This window comes from Balaenoptera ricei, chromosome 1 (assembly GCF_028023285.1).
Source record: "Balaenoptera ricei isolate mBalRic1 chromosome 1, mBalRic1.hap2, whole genome shotgun sequence".
NCBI lineage: Eukaryota > Metazoa > Chordata > Mammalia > Artiodactyla > Balaenopteridae > Balaenoptera > Balaenoptera ricei.
In genome coordinates, this window is record NC_082639.1 from 15,208,680 (window position 1) to 15,227,269 (window position 18,590).

At 41.2% G+C, this 18,590-nt stretch overlaps 1 protein-coding gene across 4 annotated transcripts in view; it reads left to right on the top strand.

Moving 5' to 3' along the window:
• Positions 1-3,898: 3,898 nt before the first annotated feature.
• OTUD3 (OTU deubiquitinase 3) overlaps positions 3,899-18,590 on the top strand; it is a 39,816-nt gene continuing 25,124 nt past the window's right edge. For 3 of the 4 annotated variants that reach the window (XR_009501050.1, XR_009501051.1, XM_059915228.1), the window contains exons 1-2: positions 3,899-4,268; positions 10,902-11,050. Coding sequence is in view for 2 of the 4 variants with exons in the window: in XM_059915228.1 (XP_059771211.1) it covers positions 4,048-4,268; positions 10,902-11,050 (370 nt within the window). In the remaining 2 variants the exon portion in view is untranslated. Of the gene's footprint in view, positions 4,269-4,581; positions 4,691-10,901; positions 11,051-18,590 lie in introns of those variants that run through there. The other variant, XM_059915233.1, reaches the window with a different exon arrangement.

Here is an 18,590-nt window from a genome sequence, read left to right on the forward strand (position 1 = left end):
CTGGGTCACTGGGCATTTAAAATGTTACCAGAGACTGCCCAAACAGCCTTTCCAGTGGCCAGACTAGTTTAGCTCCCAACAGCAGTGTGTGAGATTTCTCATTTCCCCATACCCTTGATACTATGTTCTTGCAAGTCTTAAAGCTGCATTTCTTCACTAAAATTCTACTCGTCACACTTTTTTTTAAAAACTAATTTGAACTAAATGCCACTCAATGAGGTTTGATGATTCTTTTAATTAATTCATTTAATTCACAAGTCCTCCCTCCCTTTGGCCTTTAGATATAATTTACAAGCAGTATTGATTTGCCCTCAAAGGGAGACATTGTTTAATACAGGCCTCTGATGACAGAAGAGAAATGAGCTCATTCAAAATTCTAGGCATGGCCTGACAGGTCAAGGGCTTATGCAAGAAAAGATTTTACAAGAAGGACTGTAATAGGGAAGAACAAACCTGACTCCATATTAGATCTGTTTCTTTTACTTTAACCTTTGTGTTCTATTGCTTTTGCTTCCAGTTAAGAATGTTGCCTGTAGCCTGAAATATACAGGATAGCCCATTCTCAAGGCTCTAACCTTTAAGGGTATAACACTTTTCCATTCATACAGTGATAAAAAGTTGTAGAACAGAGAATAACATGTATCTTGTTGGAGGTTTACATCATGACCTGACCTACACGGACAGCTGCAAGAACAAAGGATTCCTACACCAAGAAGTTTGCAAAAACCAACCATGCCCCTCCCTCACCTTGCCTTTAAAAACGCTTTGCTGAAACCTTGGGCAGTTCAGTTTTCTGGGCATGAGTCACCCGTCTCCTCACATGGCCCTGCAATAAACCTTTCTGCTCTGAACTCCAACATTTCGGTTTGTTTGGCCTCACTGTGCGTCAGGCACATGAACTTGCGTTCGGTAACAGGGCCAAGTCTTTGCATTTCCGTCAATATTTCCACATGTTCCACCTACCTTTCCACATGTTTTGTGGTGACAAAACCTTCTTCCCTGGTGTCTGAAGTTTGCAATGTCACTCTTTGCCCTGAGCCCAGGGGTTTTCCAGTCAGAAGAATGATTCAAACAACTTCACTAAGCTGGTACTTACTGTTGGCCTAAAGTTTTACATTTTCATTTAATCTTTACAACTCTCCCTCCCATTCTTATGTTATCTTAGTCATTGTATAGAATAGAAAACTGATGTTCAGAAGTCACATAACTCATCTAAAATGAAACCAGGATAGAAACCCAGGCCTATCAGGCTCTAAACCTTTGTGATCCGCTTTAATGCAGAGAAAGTTAACTAGAAAATCAGACAATAGTGATATCTGACAACAGATATAGTAGAAAGACTATATTGGCAACAATTATGGGCAGTGTAAGGGAGTTAATAATGAAATAAATTCAGTTATTTTGTAGAGGACTCTTCATAGGGTAGTTTATGAAAAAGTTATATGTGTCCTATAACACGGTGGTTAAGAGCATATACTCTGGAGCCAGGTGGCCTGGCTTCAAATCCTGGCTCTGCCATTTACTAGCTATGTGACTTTGGGCAAGTTACTTAACCTCTCTGTGCCTCAGTTTTCTCACCTAGATGGTGGGAATTAAAAATAACACAGATTTCAGTAAGTCAGACAGAGAAAGACAAATATAATATGGTATTGCTTATATGTGGAATCTAAAAAAAGGGTACAAATGAACTTATCTACAAAACAGAAATAGAGTTACAGATGTAGAAAAAAAACTTATGGTTACCAGAGGGTAAGGTGGGGGGAGGAATAAATTGGAAGACTGGGATTGACATATACACACTACTATATATAAAATAGAACTAATAAGGACCTACTGTATAGCACAGGGAACTCTACTCAGTACTCTGTAATGACCTATATGGGAAAAGAATCTAAAAAAGAGTGGATATGTGATATATGTATAACAGATTCACTTTGCTGTACACCTGAAACTAAAACATTGTGAATCAGCTATACTCCAATAAAAATTATAAAAAAATTTTTAAAAAGTCCACTTTAAAAAAACCCCACCTATTTCATTGGGTTGTTGTAATGATTAAATAAGGTAGTATTTGTAAAGCAATTAGAATAGTGCCTTGAACACGGTCAATACCATAAAAGTTTGTCATTACTATCATTATGATTGTATGTGGTCTTCACTGTTATTCCTGTTTTACAGATGAGGAAAAGGATGTTAAGCAACTCACCCACGATCATGGAATGAGTCAGCGATAGACCTGAACCGGAACCCGGGGCTCTGCCATCCTGTCCAGTGGTTTTTCCACTCCTAGCACTGCCTCCCAACTTAACTAAATACAAGCAGAGGGGTTGTTGCAGGCCTTGGGATGTCTGTGCAAGAAGAGGCCGGGCCCGGCATAACTCACATTCTTTCTTTCTGAGACTAAAAGAGGGATCTGTAGAGGAGGAATTTCAGCAACTTCAGAGAAGCATGTGAAACATTCTACAACAATTCAGTCCAGTTCCATTTCATGAACTTCTACTAGCATGTGAATTTATCTTTCCGAGCTACTTCTCTTCCCTTCCATCCCAGACTCAGCATCCCATCCCAATCCACATCCCCATCCGCATCACCATCACCTGTCCTTGGATAGCTACAGGAACTTCCTACCTGGCATCCCTCCTTCAACCCATTCTCCTAACTAGAGCCAAAGACATTTTTTAAACATAAGCCTGCTCAGGTTAGTTCCTGATTAAAATGTTTCAATGGCTCCCCATGGCTCTAAGGACTGGGACTAAACCTTTTCATAGGGCTTACAAGACTGGTCCAGATTTGGGCCTTCCTTGCATTTCCTGTCTCATAGCTCAAGTCCTGGGCTCCTGTCAGACTGAACTTTCTTCAGTTCCTCAAAATAGAGCCCTGGTGTTGCACACACAATCCCCTCTCTCTTAACTGTCTTAGTCTGGCCAAGTCCTACTCATCCTTTAAGCTTCAGCCTAGAACCCAGCTCTTCTCGGAAGCCTTTTTGCATTTTTCACTCTACTTTTTGCCCCACTGCACCCTTGATAGCATTTGTCATGCAGTATCGAAACTGCTGTGTCCTTGCCTATATGTCTCATTGGAATCTGGGCTCCCTGAGGGCAATTGCCATGTCTCTTTGATTCAGTGTTACATCTGGCATCTACCACAGGGGCTGAAGTGAGAGTTATTTACACACTGAAGATAAGTACAGACATTAGTTGAAACTGAGGAAATGGAGGCTATTCCCAAAGGGGAACTTGTAGGTAGAGAAAATAACATCATTAAGGGCAGAAACATTAGGGACATTCCCAGAAATGGTGAAAGAGACTGGTTAGAGGGTCAAGACGTGGAGGAGACAGTGGCATCACTGTGGGAAGAGAGAGTTAAGAAAGTGGGTCCAGGATGAGGGAGAAGAGGGGATTACAGCAGAAGAGAGGGGATTACTGATGGAGTTAGCTTCCAGCGTACGTGGATGTGGATTAGGGTTACCAACTACCTGGTTTACCTGGGGCTGTCCCCGTTTTAAAACTGAAAGTCCGGCACCCTTGGAAAACCCTTAGTCCAGGTAAACCTGGGCTGGTCACCTTACGGTGGAATCAAGATTACAAGAGGAGCCAGCTTTGGACAAGGGCTACCTCTCCCTGAGTTATGAGGGAAGGTAGAGAAGCAGAGAAAGCCAGGATTAAATAAAGTGTATGGGCTTTAGTACCACGGCTCTCCTTGGCCTTTTTCTGCTTTGTTTTCTCTGATCCCACCGGCTGCTCACCTGGAGTACCACCCACCGATAGAGGGAGGAGCGAAACAAACAAAGATAGATTCCCCTCTAGCTCTCCCAGGCGAGCTCTCTATGGCGCCTGTCAGCCTAGCCGGGCGGAGGGGCGGGGTTTCATCACATGGGCGGGGTTTCATCACATGACCGGGGTCCCCGGCGCCGGCACAGGAGTGGTGGCCGTGTTGCCGTCGCCGGGTTCCGTTGCCTGCGCCGCTTCGCCTCCTCGGCACCTGAGGCGGCCGCCCGGCGGTCCTGCGGCTCTCCCTCCTGCCGCTGCGGGCCGCGGGACCAAGGCCATGTCCCGGAAGCAGGCGGCGAAGAGCCGGCCGGGCAGCGGCAGCCGGAAAGCCGAGGCCGAGCGCAAGCGGGACGAGCGGGCGGCGCGTCGGGCCCTGGCCAAGGAGCGGCGGAACCGGCCGGAGCCCGGCGGCGGCGGCGGCTGCGAGGAGGAGTTCGTCAGCTTCGCCAACCAGCTGCAGGCCCTGGGGCTGAAGCTGCGGGAGGTGCCGGGGGACGGGTGAGGCGGGCCCGGGAGCGCGGGGGGCGGCGCCGGGGGACCCGCCGGGCATGGCGACCGTCGCCGGTTCTCGCCCACCCATTCATCGGGCGGCCCCGAGCGCCAGCTGCGAGCCAGCCGTTTCCTAATGCAGGGGGTCCGGCGGCGAGCGAGGCGGCCAGGCCCCTCCCCTATAGACGCTCGAATAATCCCCAGTTGCCCTAATCGTGGCAGAGGCTCCAAGCAAACTGTAAAGGGGTCCTGAGAGAGAATACTGGAGCAGGTCTCCTTTAGATCGGTGCTCAGGAAGGCCCCCCTGGAAGGTGACATTTAAGCTGAGACCTGAACGAATGAGATGGAGCCAGTCAGTCGAAGAGCAGGACCGCGCGGAGAGCGGTCATAATGACCATCAGACGAATAGAAAGAGGCGTAAGCCCCACTTGGTATAACGCTTGGTCTCCTTTGAGTCCTTACTGTTGGATATTGCCCTCCTTTTACGCTTGGGAAATTAGGTCTGTGAGGGCCTGTTGTTTACTGAGCTGAAGGCAGCTTCTCTAATTCTTACTTCTATGGGCTTCAGTTTCTCTGTAAGCAATGGCGCTTACCCAAGTTTGCTTGGGGTTTAGACTGGAATCTGTGTCCAGCTTTTTTAGGGAACACGGGATAAATAAACGGGGTGGGAGGGAGGGAATGGGCGAAGGGAAGGAAAAATGGCCTCAGGAAGGGGCATATGGATCCAGGAGCGTGGAGGGAAGAAGAAAAAGGGTAGGGGAGAGGGCAGGAGATCAGCATCCCCATTGCAGGGGTAGGTAAAAGAGAGTCTGGATGCCAGAGTGTGGCACTCTTGAAGAGATAGTATTAATAACAGCCTGGTTGTTTTTGTTCCTCCCTTCATTTGGGCATTTTTGTTGAATGAATGAATGAATGAATGATAAAAATATTGTAGAGGGAGGCCAGCTAGACCCTCAGCAGGGCCCCTCAAAGAGGCATTTTCTTAGTGGAGTCGCTACAGTTAAAAGCTTGCTTTGCTGGGTCTTGCCTTTAGCTTAGTACCTTGATTTTTGTCAAATATAGTTAATAAATATTCAGGGCCTTAACTTATCCTAAGCAAACTCACAAGCACAAGACATTGCTCTATAAACCGAAATACCAGCTGAATACTTTACGGTGGGATTTGGGCTGGGGTCTGCCTCTTCCTTGCAAATGATTGGTTTGCTGTGTCTGCTGTACTGGGCATGGGCTTCCCACTGGCAGGGTATCCAGGAAACTGAAGTACTCAACAGAAGATTGCTTATGAACAGGAATTGCAGCACAGAGATGCTGGGAACACATTGATGACTAAGATAACGTTCAAGCTTAGTAAGAGAGAGACATAACAGCAGGTCTCAAACATTTTGGTCTTAGGATCCCTTTACACTCTTAAAAATTACTGAGGACTCCAAAGAGCTTTGGTTTATGTGGGTTATAGGTATCAATATTTACTGTATTAGAAAGTAAAATAAAAATTAAAAACATAATACACAAACACACATTATATTAACTTTCAGAGTGATAACATCGAATATCATATATCAGGTAGCCTCTGGAAAACTCCACGGTACACTTGTGAGAGAATGAGAGTGAAAAAGATAAATAACATTTTAGTTTTGGACTCATGGATACCCTGAAAGGTTCTCAGAGATACCCTCCTTTCCCAAACTGGGCCACACTTTAAGAATGGATGATATAAATAATTAAAATGCAAGTTGATATATTCTTAACAGTGACTGATTATAGTGGTACTATTGAGAAGGAAGTTGCCAACACTCCCAGAAGTGGTCAGGGAAACCTTGTTCATTCAGCAAACGTTCATCGAAACCTACCGTGTGCTAGGTGCCTCTCAGAGGAGGTTGTACTCAGACTGGGTCATGAAGGACCAATAAAAATATGCCAAGAGAACATTCCAGGCTGAGGAGTAATACACGTAAAGGCACAGGAGCACATTATTTTTGAGACATCTGCAAGTTGTTTGGGATGACAGGAGTATAGGGTACAAGGGTGGAAGTCAGTGGCAATGAGGCCGCAGAGGCAGAGGCCAGCTTGACTGCAGTGCTCATGTCTCTCACTTCTGACGTCCCTGTTCTTTGGACAATTTAGATAGATATAATGATAATGATAATTTCTCCTTTGGGGGCTCCATGAAGCTAACCCCTTTCTGTTCACAAATTCTTCCCATGGGTGCCATGGACTGTTCAGCCCTCTTTAGTATTGTGGTACTTTTGGATATGATGATGACAGGCTTTATCACTGTGCAGGGGATGGTGCTTCCTGTGTATGTTACAGGTTAGTAGGTATCAACAGATTCTTTTATTTGTTAACATTTATTGAGTACTCTTGGTGAAATATAAAGTTATAGTAATAAAAAAATAGTTGACAATCTCCACTCTTCTGTCTTTCCATTCTGGTCTGATTACAATATTGAGTAGCCTGAGATAGCATCTCACACTATATAGGCGTATTCATTGTTGGCAGTATGGTACTTGTAGCATTCTGGAGCCTTCGGGTGCTTGGGAAGAAATTAGCTTGTGTTCTCTAATGTAGCCTTTACGTGAAACGAATCAATGTAGCGTAGATTAATCAGGGAACTACTTATGGATTTTTGTAATGCATCATGGCCTGCCTTCATATTTGTTGTGTGATCTGGAGGGTGGGCCCACATAAATTGGATTCAGTTTCAAAACAAGAAATATTATAACCTTGATGTTGTCCTTAAAAACATGATTGGATGTAGCGTGAAAAGAATCGCTAATTGGATTAGGCGGTACAATGTTAACATCTCTCTGAACTATATCCAGTTGTATCTTCCTAAATGTAGCCTCAAATTACATTGCTAATTAGTAGTGTTCCAATATTAAAGCATTAAAGAATCACTAATTTTAGCCATTTGTCTCTGTCTCAGGTTGTTTTATTTTGAAAGTTTTACCTTATTTTTTATAATCGTAGGATCGTAGTGCTAGAAGGGCATTCACACTTTGTCATCTTGTCTGATTATCCATTAGTACCTGCATCACCTGTACAGCAGCCTCATCTTTTGTGTCTGGCTCAGTGCTTTTCAACCTTGGTGGCACAACGGAATCACTTGGGGAACTTTGGAAAGAATACAGCGCCTGGGCGCTCCCTTAGATCAGCCACACCAGAATCTCAGGCAGTGGGGCCTGGTTAGGGATAATTTTAAAAATGTCCACATGTGATCTTAATGTGCAGTATAATTGAGAACTGTTGATTTAGAGTCTAGATTCTAGACTAGTGTTTCTCAAACTTTAACATACAACAGAATCATCTGGAGGGCTAATTAAACCCTCAGAGGGAAGAGATTGCTGGGTTCCCAACCCCAGAGTGTCTGACTCGGTAGGGCTGGGGTTGGGCTAGGGGGCGCAGAATGTTCATTTTGAACAAGTTCTCAGGTGATGCTGATGGTGCTAGTCAGGGGTCACACTTTGAGAATCAGTGATTGAGACCAGCACTGTCTGATAGAAATAAAATGGGAACCACATATGCACAATAATTAAAAAATTTTCTGTTAGCCACCTTAAAAAGGTAAAATGAAACAAGTTTTTAAAATAATGTTCAAAAGTGTAAGTCTTTTACACTTACAACACACCTCAATTTGTATTAACCACATTTCAAGTGCTTAGTAATCACCTGTGGTTAGTGGCAACCATATTGTATAACACATATGTAGGCAACTCCTGAGGCTTGTCAATAGAAATGTACAAAATCCTTAGTCTGTGCAGTCCGTCTCTATAGACCTAAAATAAAATTACCTTTTATTTGCCAAAATCTATGTCTCTGTAGCTTCCTTGTTTTAGTTTAGTTTTATCGTACAAGGATAACATTCCTTTCACCATGACGAATAGTTGGAGGCAGCTATCATGTCCCCCTGAGCTTTCTTTAGGCTAGAAGTCACTCGTTGTTTATGTTCTTCATATTATTTAGTTTAAAGCCACATCAACTCATCTGAACCTATCTTAAAATGTAGTAACTAGAATCACATACAGTACTTTAGCTGGGGTCTGACCTCAAAGAACAGAAAAAAACCTGACCCCCTCTCCCCCGACTTTTCTGCATACTTAACTGCCATTACTGCAGCTTAAGAGCCCATTAATTTTTTTAATGTCTAACGTTGCAGTATTGTCTCATGCTAAGTTATTGAGCACCCAAAACCCTTAATTAATGTAATTGGTTATTTTTATGAACTCAAATGCAAGACTTTACATATATCCCTATATGTATGTGCAGTGGTTCTGAAGCGGGCATGATTTTTCCCCCAAGGGAACATTTGGCAATGGCTGGAGATATTTTTGGCTGTTACAACTGGCGGGAACATGGTGGTAGTGGTGTTACTGGCATCTAGTGGGTAGAGGCCAAGGATGCTCCTAAACATCTTCGAGTGCACAGGACAAAGGATTATTCCAGAATGTCAACAGTGTGGGTTGGGGGGGTGGTGAGAAGCCCTGCTGTAGTGTATTGGGTGAGGGTGTGGACTCAGGAAACAGCTGGGGCCTCCTAGAGGCCCTTTGGGCGCTGGCCACGCTGTTCTCGCGAGGATCGTGAGTGCTCTTGCTGGACTCCCTAAGGGAACCTAGGTTGTTTGTAGAGTTTGTTCACATTTCATGTGCTACTATCTTGTAACTCTGTCAGAAAAGGAAGTGATTTGTCTATCTTGATTTTTCATTTTGACTACTTATTTTTAGTGAGCTCAAGGAAAGTTTGGTAAATATAGAAAAGTATATCAAACTAAGTTTAACAAATAATCCTAATTCCACTCCCCAGGGATAACTGTTACTAACATTTTGGTGCCTGCGATTGAATCCTGGGTCCACCACCTACTGATTTTGTGACCTTGGGCAAGTTACCTTAGGGGGACAGTAATAGTGCCCATCTCATAGAGTTCTAAGGACTAAACACATTTAATACATATAAAGTGTTTGGAACAGTCCCTGGCACATTATTGTAAGAGCTGTTCAAGTGATGGTTTCAGTGCTTTTTCTTTGCATACGTTTGTATGTGTTTCTGCATCTGTGTGTATAGTATACAGATGAACGTGCTTGCACTCATGCGGTATACACAGCTTGATACCTACTTTTTTGGCTTATGTGGAGAACATTTGCCTCTGTTGCTGAAAGTTCATGGAAAGCGTGTTACTTTCTGTAGAACACCATGAATTTTGAGATATCAAATGTAAAGCAACTAAATACGTAATTTTGCACCAAATCATGCCTTCTTTTAAACTGGATTCAAGAATAAACTAGTGGTGGCAGATGTTAAAGTTTTAAGAAAAGTTTGAGAGAGAAGCTGAAAATTGAGAACATCTTATCCATTAGCTTACTTTATTCCTGTGGTTGAAAAAAAACTGCCATTGTTAGATTTTATCAACAGACCCCTCATTCTAGTGTATAGAAATGTTATGTTCCAGTCCCTTCTAGAATGTTGCCCCAGATTGATGCAGAGTTTCTTGGATTCTAGTATGTAGAATCTGTTGTCTAAATTCTCCCCTTCGCCCTGCCAAAACAAACAAACAAAAAAATATATATCTCCTTATATGTTTGAAGAGATTCCTGCCTCTCTATACCTTTCTGTTGAAAACTCACTTTTCTGAGTTGAAAAGCAAAAAACCTCCGTCACCTATACATTTAGGTTTGAAGTCCTTCCAGAAGCGTGATGAGTTTATATTTTGGAATTAGAATATCATAGGTTTTCATTTGGAAGAGTAAACAGTTTGGTGTGAATGTGGACAACTGTTTGGCTTCAGAATGGCCATTTCCTTAGTTTTGAGGATACCAGATTGTGTTTGTCTTGTTTCCGTCTCTGTGTATCTGGGCTCTGTGTTTGTGGTATAGTTTGGAACTTTAGAAGCCTTTAAAGGGTTTGAAAGTAAAGATAACTCTTACAATTTATTACCAGCATTTTAATTTTAGAAACAAAACGGAAAGAAAACTTGGAGAGTTTTCATTTGGCAGGAATAAGACCAGCATTGTGGCTCCTCGGCTGAGAGGTAAAGAGCCAAGGAGGGAGCGTGTCCTTGTGAACTATGCCTGTGTGTTGTCCCGGTGCTCTTCTTCCCGCAGCTTTCCCCGCTGTGTCCTTGGGACTCAAGAAGGATGTTCACTTCAGTTGTTTCTATTGGGAGCTTGACAAATTGCTGTCTTTTTGGTACTTGTTAGGTGAATAGCTGAGCAGCCATAGTGAAAAGGGTTTCAGAAAAGAGGCAGTAGATATGATTTATTATTTTGGAAGGGGATCTGGGAGTCATAGCCCTTAGGTGTGGAATGACCTGTAGTGTCTGGCCCCTGTCTTCAGGTGGTTAGTATATCACCAAACTTCACTTGTTGAAGCAGTGAAGGTACAGAGAAGTTCAGTATCTCTCCTGAGTCAGCCAGCTGGTAAGTGGGGAATAGGATTCTTGTTTGATGCCTCTCAAAAAGGTAATGCGATTGAATATCTTCCCTAGTGCTCTCCCCTCTGGTATCTGGGAGGAACCTGGACAGTCAGAGTTGAGGCTTTATCTCTTTTCTGTGTGAAAGATTTCCATGGATGGCCTAGCATGAAGCATCATTGTTTTAGATGAACTAAGTTCATTTTTAAAAGATCTTGACCAGCGTTTTGTTTTGATAGCAATTGCCTATTCAGAGCTCTTGGTGATCAGTTGGAGGGACACTCACGAAATCATCTCAGACACCGGCAAGAGACAGTGGACTACATGATAAAGCAGCGAGAAGATTTCGAACCCTTTGTAGAAGATGACATTCCTTTTGAGAAACATGGTAGGTTCACCGTGGGACACTGGATCCTCCAGGAGTAATGCATTGGGTAATTAAATCCATCTGCATCCCCTACCCTCCCAGCTAGGGGTTTGATTACATAAATTATGGCATTCATTTATTCAACAAGTATTTATTTGTCTGCTCCATAATAGGCAGCGTGCTAGGCAGTTGGGAATCATTAGGTTTAGATGTAGATGCCATTAATAAAAATGATGATGTTGGGAATTCCCTGGTGGTCCAATGGTTAGGGCTCCATGCTTTCACTCCTGAGGGTGCGGGTTCGATCCCTGGTTGGGGAACTAAGATCCCCCAAGCTGTGTGGTGTGGCTCCAGTAATAAATAAATAAATAAGTAAAATCTGAAAAAAAAATGTTGATGTTAATTAACCTGAAAAGCTATTCGTGACTTCTTTTTTTTTTTTTTCACACACACACACACTGTATTTTATTTTTACAAGAGATAAATAGACTGACACCAAGCATTGTAAATGGATGATCACAACAAAAGCAACAATGATTGCAATTACCAAACATGAAACACACTCATACTATGTCATAATATTGACATTCAGTCCAGTAATCCTCCACTGTAACAGCTCCTTTACTTTGCCGTGAAAATTGATTTGTATATTCTTTGCCTCTGAGTCCTTGTGGGATTTTTCTTTTTTTAATTCATACAGAAAGTCACAAAAATTATAATCATCCTCATCAGTTCACTCAGTCCCATGTAATTAATTTTTTTTTTCATCTTGATCTTTTGTTAGCACTTTTATGAGTTCATCAGTTTTTCATTAGAGTTCTGAAAATGCTTATTCAGTTCAGCAGTACAGTCAGTTACCAGAAACCTGTACTTGTCAGTCTTTTCCATGAATTCCTTGCAGATGAAACCCTTTTATAGGAACATATTTGCAAAAGCATCAGAGTACACCCAGAACTGTCTGTAAATGACAAAAGACTTACAAGTGACCACGGTTAAAGATTTGATGAAAGTTCATAATAATGCAATTGACAAGGAAATTTAGTTATTTCTGAGATATACATTTTAAGGTAATAACTAGAATTATGACATAACATTATACCAGAACATATAAGATTTTTAGAAATTTCATGTAATGTCTGAAACATTTATATTAACATATTTCCATACAAATAACCCAATGAAAGTTTAGTATTAGTTGTTTTGTTTGTTTCTTTTTTTATACTGCAGGTTCTTATTAGTCATCAATTTTATACACATCAGTGTATACATGTCAATCCCAATCGCCCAATTCAGCACACCACCATCCCCACCCCACCGCAGTTTTCCCCCCTTGGTGTCCATATGTCTGTTCTCTACATGTGTCTCAACTTCTGCCCTGCAAACCAGCTCATCTGTACCATTTTTCTAGGTTCCACATACATGCGTTAATATACGATATTTGTTTTTCTCTTTCCGACTTACTTCACTCTGTATGACAGTCTCTAGATCCATCCACGTCTCAACAAATGACTCAATTTCGTTCCTTTTTATGGCTAAGTAATATTCCATTGTATATATGTACCACAACTTCTTTATCCATTCATGTGTTGATGGGCATTTAGGTTGCTTCCATGACCTGGCTATTGTAAATAGTGCTGCAATGAACATTGGGGTGCATGTGTCTTTTTGAATTATGGTTTTCTCTGGGTATACGCCCAGTAGTGGGATTGCTGGATCATATGGTAAATCTATTTTTAGTTTTTTAAGGAACCTTCATACTGGTCTCCATAGTGGCTGTATCAGTTTACATTCCCATCAACAGTGCAAGAGGGTTCCCTTTTCTCCACACCCTCTCCAGCATTTGTTGTTTGTAGATTTTCTGATGATGCCCATTCTAACTGGTGTGAAGTGATACCTCATTGTAGTTTTTATTTGCATTTCTCTAATAATTAGTGATGTTGAGCATCTTTTCATGTGCTTCTTGGCCATCTGTATGTCTTCTTTGGAGAAATGTCTATTTAGGTCTTCTGCCCATTTTTGGATTGGGTTGTTTGTTTCTTTAATATTGAGCTGAATGAGCTGTGTATATATTTTGGAGATTCATCCTTTGTCCGTTGATTCGTTTGCAAATATTTTCTCCCATTCTGAGCGTTGTCTTTTGGTCTTGTTTATGGTTTCCTTTGCTGTGCAAAAGCTTTGAAGTTTCATTAGGTCCCATTTGTTTATTTTTGTTTTTATTTCCATTACTCTAGGAGGTGGATCAAAAAAGATCTTGCTGTGATTTATGTCAAAGAGTGTTCTTCCTGTGTTTTCCTCTAAGAGTTTTATAGTGTCCGGTCTTACATTTAGGTCTCGAATCCATTTTGAGTTTATTTTTGTGTATGGTGTTAGGGAGTGTTCTAATTTCATTCTTTTACATGTAGCTGTCCAGTTTTCCCAGCACCACTTATTGAAGAGACTGTCTTTTCTCCATTGTATATCTTTGCCTCCTTTGTCATAGATTAGTTGACCATAGGTGCGTGGGTTTATCTCTGGGCTTTCTATCTTGTTCCATTGATCTATGTTTCTGTTTTTGTGCCAGTACCACATTGTCTTGATTACTGTAGCTTTGTAGTATAGTCTGAAGTCAGGGACTCTGATTCCTCCAGCTCCGTTTTTTTCCCTCAAGACTGCTTTGGCTATTCGGGGTCTTTTGTGTCTCCATACAAATTTTAAGATGATTTGTTCTAGTTCCGTAAAAAATGCCATTGGTAATTTGATGGGGATTGCATTGAATCTGTAGATTGCTTTGGGTAGTAGAGTCATTTTCACAATATTGATTCTTCCAATCCAAGAACATGGTATATCTCTCCATCTGTTGGTATCATCTTTAATTTCTTTCATCAGTGTCTTATAGTTTTCTGCATACAGGTCTTTTGTCTCCCTAGGTAGGTTTATTCCTAGGTATTTTATTCTTTTTGTTGCAATGGTAAATGGGAGTGTTTCCATAATTTCTCTTTCAGATTTTTCATCATTAGTGTGTAGGAATGCAAGAGATTTCTGTGCATTAATTTTGTATCCTGCAACTTTACCAAATTCATTGATTAGCTCTAGTAGTTTTCTGGTGGCATTTTTAGGATTCTCTATGTATAGTATCATGTCATCTGCAAACAGTGACAGTTTTACTTCTTCTTTTCCAATTGGTATTCCTTTTCTTTCTTTTTCTTCTCTGATTGCCATGGCTAGGACTTCCAAAACTATGTTGAATAATAGTGGTGAGAGTGGACATCCTTGTCTCGTTCCTGATCTTAGAGGAAATGCTTCCAGTTTTTCACCGTTGAGAATGATGTTTGCTGTGGGTTTGTCGTATATGGCCTTTATTATGTTGAGGTAGGTTCCCTCTATGCCCACTTTCTGGAGAGTTTTTATCATAAATGGGTGTTGAATTTTGTCCAAAGCTTTTTCTGCATCTATTGAGATGATCATATGGTTTTTATTCTTCAATTTGTTAATATGGTGTATCACATTGATTGATTTGCGTATATTGAAGAATCCTTGCATTCCTGGGATAAATCCCACTTGATCGTGGTGTATGATCCTTTTAATGTGTTGTTGGATTCTGTTTGCTAGTATTTTGTTGAGGATTTTTGCATCTATATTCATCAGTGATATTGGTCTGTAATTTTCTTTTTTTGTAGTATCTTTGTCTGGTTTTGGTATCAGGGTGATGGTGGCCTCATAGAATGAGTTTGGGAGTATTCCTTCCTCTGCAATTTTTTGGAAGAGTTTGAGAAGGATGGATGTTAGCTCTTCTCTAAATGTTTGATAGAATTCACCTGTGAAGCCATCTGGTCCTGGACTTTTGTTTGTTGGAAGATTTTTAATCACAGTTTCAATTTCATTACTTGTGATTGGTCTGTTCATATTTTCTGTTTCTTCCTGGTTCAGTCTTGGAAGGTTATACCTTTCTAAGAATTTGTCCATTTCTTCCAGGTTGTCCATTTTATTGGCATAGGGTTGCTTGTAGTAGTCTCTTAGGATGCTTTGTATTTCTGCGGTGTCTGTTGTAACGTCTCCTTTTTCATTTCTAATTTTATTGATTTGAGTCCTCTGCCTCTTTTTCTTGATGAGTCTGGCTAATGGTTTATCAATTTTGTTTATCTTCTCAAAGAAGCAGCTTTTAGTTTTATTGATCTTTGCTATTGTTTCCTTCATTTCTTTTTCATTTATTTCCGCTCTGATCTTTATGATTTCTTTCCTTCTGCTAACTTTGGGTTTTGTTTGTTCTTCTTTCTCTAGTTCCTTTAGGTGTAAGGTTAGATTGTTTACTTGAGATTTTTCTTGTTTCTTTAGGTAGGCTTGTATAGCTATAAACTTCCCTCTTAGAACTGCTTTTGCTGCATGCCATGGGTTTTGGATCGTCGTGTTTTCATTGTCATTTGTCTCTAGGTATTTTCTGATTTCCTCTTTGATTTCTTCAGTGATCTCTTGGTTATTTAGTAACATATTGTTTAGCCTCCATGTGTTTGTGCTTTTTACATTTTTTTCCCTGTAATTCATTTCTAATCTCATAGCGTTGTGGTCAGAAAAGATGCTTGATATGATTTCAGTTTTCTTAAATTTACTGAGGCTTGATTTGTGACCCAAGATGTGATCTATCCTGGAGAATGTTCCGTGCGCACTTGAGAAGAAAGTGTAATCTGCTGTTTTTGGATGGAATGTCCTATAAATATCAATTAAATCTATCTGGTCTATTGTGTCATTTAAAGCTTCTGTTTCCTTATTTATTTTCATTTTGGATGATCTGTCCATTGGTGTAAGTGAGGTGTTAAAGTCCCTCACTATTATTGTGTTACTGTCGATTTCCTCTTTTATAGCTGTTAGCAGTTGCCTTATGTATTGAGCTGCTCCTATGTTGGGTGCATATATATTTATAATTGTTATATCTTCTTCTTGGATTGATCCCTTGATCATTATGTAGTGTCCTTCCTTGTCTCTTGTAACATTCTTTATTTTAAAGTCTATTTTATCTGATATGAGTATAGCTACTCCAGCTTTCTTTTGATTTCCATTTGCATGGAATATCTTTTTCCATCCCCTCACTTTCAGTCTGTATGTGTCCCTAGGTCTGAAGTGGGTCTCTTGTAGACAGCATATATATGGGTCTTGTTTTTGTATCCATTCAGCAAGCTTGTGTCTTTTGGTTGGAGCATTTAATCCATTCACGTTTAAGGTGATTATCGATATGTATGTTCCTATGACCATTTTCTTAATTGTTTTGGGTTTGTTTTTGTAGGTCCTTTTCTTCTCTTGTGTTTCCCACTTAGAGAAGTTCCTTTAGCATTTGTTGTAGAGCTGGTTTGGTGGTGCTGAATTCTCTTAGCTTTTGCTTGTCTGTAAAGCTTTTGATTTCTCCATCAAATCTAAATGAGATCCTTGCCGGGTAGAGTAATCTTGGTTGTAGGTTCTTCCCTTTCATCACTTTAAGTATATCATGCCACTCCCTTCTGGGTTGTAGAGTTTCTGCTGAGAAATCAGCTGTTAACCTTATGGGAGTTCCCTTGTATGTTATTTGTCGTTTTTCCCTTGCTGCTTTCAATAATTTTTCTTTGTCTTTAATTTTTGCCAATTTGATTACTGTGTGTCTCGGCGTGTTTCTCCTTGGGTTTATCCTGTATGGGACTCGCTGCGCTTCCTGGACTTGGGTGGCTATTTCCTTTCCTATGTCAGGGAAGTTTTCAACTATAATCTCTTCAGATATTTTCTCGGGTCCTTTCTCTCTCTCTTCTCCTTCTGGGACCCCTATAATGCGAATGTTGTTGCGTTTAATGTTTTCCCAGAGGTCTCTTAGGCTGTCTTCATTTCTTTTCGTTCTTTTTTCTTTATTCTGTTCCGCAGCAGTGAATTCCACCATTCTGTCTTCCAGGTCACTTATCCGTTCTTCTGCCTCAGTTATTCTGCTATTGATTCCTTCTAGTATATTTTTCATTTCAGTTCTTGTATTGTTCATTTCTGTTTGTTTGTTCTTTAATTCTTCTAGGTCTTTGTTAAACATTTCTTGCATCTTCTCGATCTTTGCCTCCATTATTATTCCGAGGTCCTGGATCATCTTCACAATCATTATTCTGAAATCTTTTTCTGGAAGGTTGCCTATCTCCACTTCATTTAGTTGTTTTTCTGGGGTTTTATCTTGTTCCTTCATCTGGTATATAGCCCTCTGCCTTTTCATCTTGTCTGTCTTTCTGTGAATGTGGTGTTTGTTCCACAGGCTGCAGGATTAAAGTTTTTCTTGCTTCTGCTGTCTGCCCTCTGGTGGTTGAGGCTATCTAAGAGGCTTGATGGGAGGCTCTGGTGGTGGGTAGAGCTGACTGTTGCTGTGATGGTCAGAGCTCAGTAAAACTTTAATCCACTTGACTGTTGATGGGTGGGGCTGGGTTCCCTCCCTGTTGGTTGTTTTGCCTGAGGCAACCCAACACTGGAGCCTACCTGGGCTCTTTGATGGGGCTAATGACAGACTCTGGGAGGGCTCACGCCAAGGAGTACTTCCCAGAACTTCTGCTGCCAGTGTCCTTGTCCCCACGGTGAAACAGAGCCACCCCCCGCCTCTGCAGGAGACCTTCCAACACTAGCAGGTAGGTCTGTTTCGGTCTCCCCCCCGGGGTCACTGCTCCTTCCCCTGGGTCCCGATGCGCACAGTATTTTGTGTGTGCCCTCCAAGAGTGGGGTCTCTGTTTCCCCCAGTCCTGTTGAAGTCCTGCAATCAGTTCCCACTAGGCTTCAAAGTTGGATTCTCTATGAATTCCTCCTCCCATTGCCAGACCCCCAGGTTGGGAAGCCTGACATGGGGCTCAGAACCTTCACTCCAGTGGGTGGACTTCTGTGGTATAAGTGTTCGCCAGTCTGTGAGTCACCCACCCACCAGTTATGGGATTTGATTTTACTCTGATTGCTCCCCTCCTACCATCTCATTGTGGCTTCTCCTTTGTCTTTGGATGTGGGGTATCTTTTTTGGTGAGTTCCAGTGTCTTCCTGTCGATGATTGTCCAGCAGCTAGTTGTGATTCTGGTGTTCTCGCAAAAGGGAGTGAGAGCACGTCCTTCTACTCCGCCATCTTGGTTCCTCCACCTATTCGTGACTTCTTATTTAGTGGTGGGGAGGGAGGGGTGAAGCAGGTTATAAAATAATGTGTATAGATTGATCCTATTTTTAAAAGGTGTACATACACAGAACCAAATTAGGAAGTCTGGAAAGATACTAACATTTTATGTTTAATTCCTGGCTCCATTTATTTTTCAGAAACCACTCACTCTTTCAACAACTTTTATTAAGGGGAGATAATAATAGGACCTAATTTATAGGGGTTTTTGGTAAAGATTAAATTAGTTAATACAATTAAAATAACTTCTTAGTAAGTGTCAGCCATCTGGGGATGATGGGACTATGAGTATTTAAATGATCTTCTGTAGATTTTTCTGATTTTTAAATGATCATGCATTACTTTTATAATCAGAAACATCAATAAAGTCATTTTAATTTTTCCCCCCAAACCCAAACACAACCTGGTTTCTTTGAGGCAAGTCAGTTAGTGACTTAAATTAGTTCC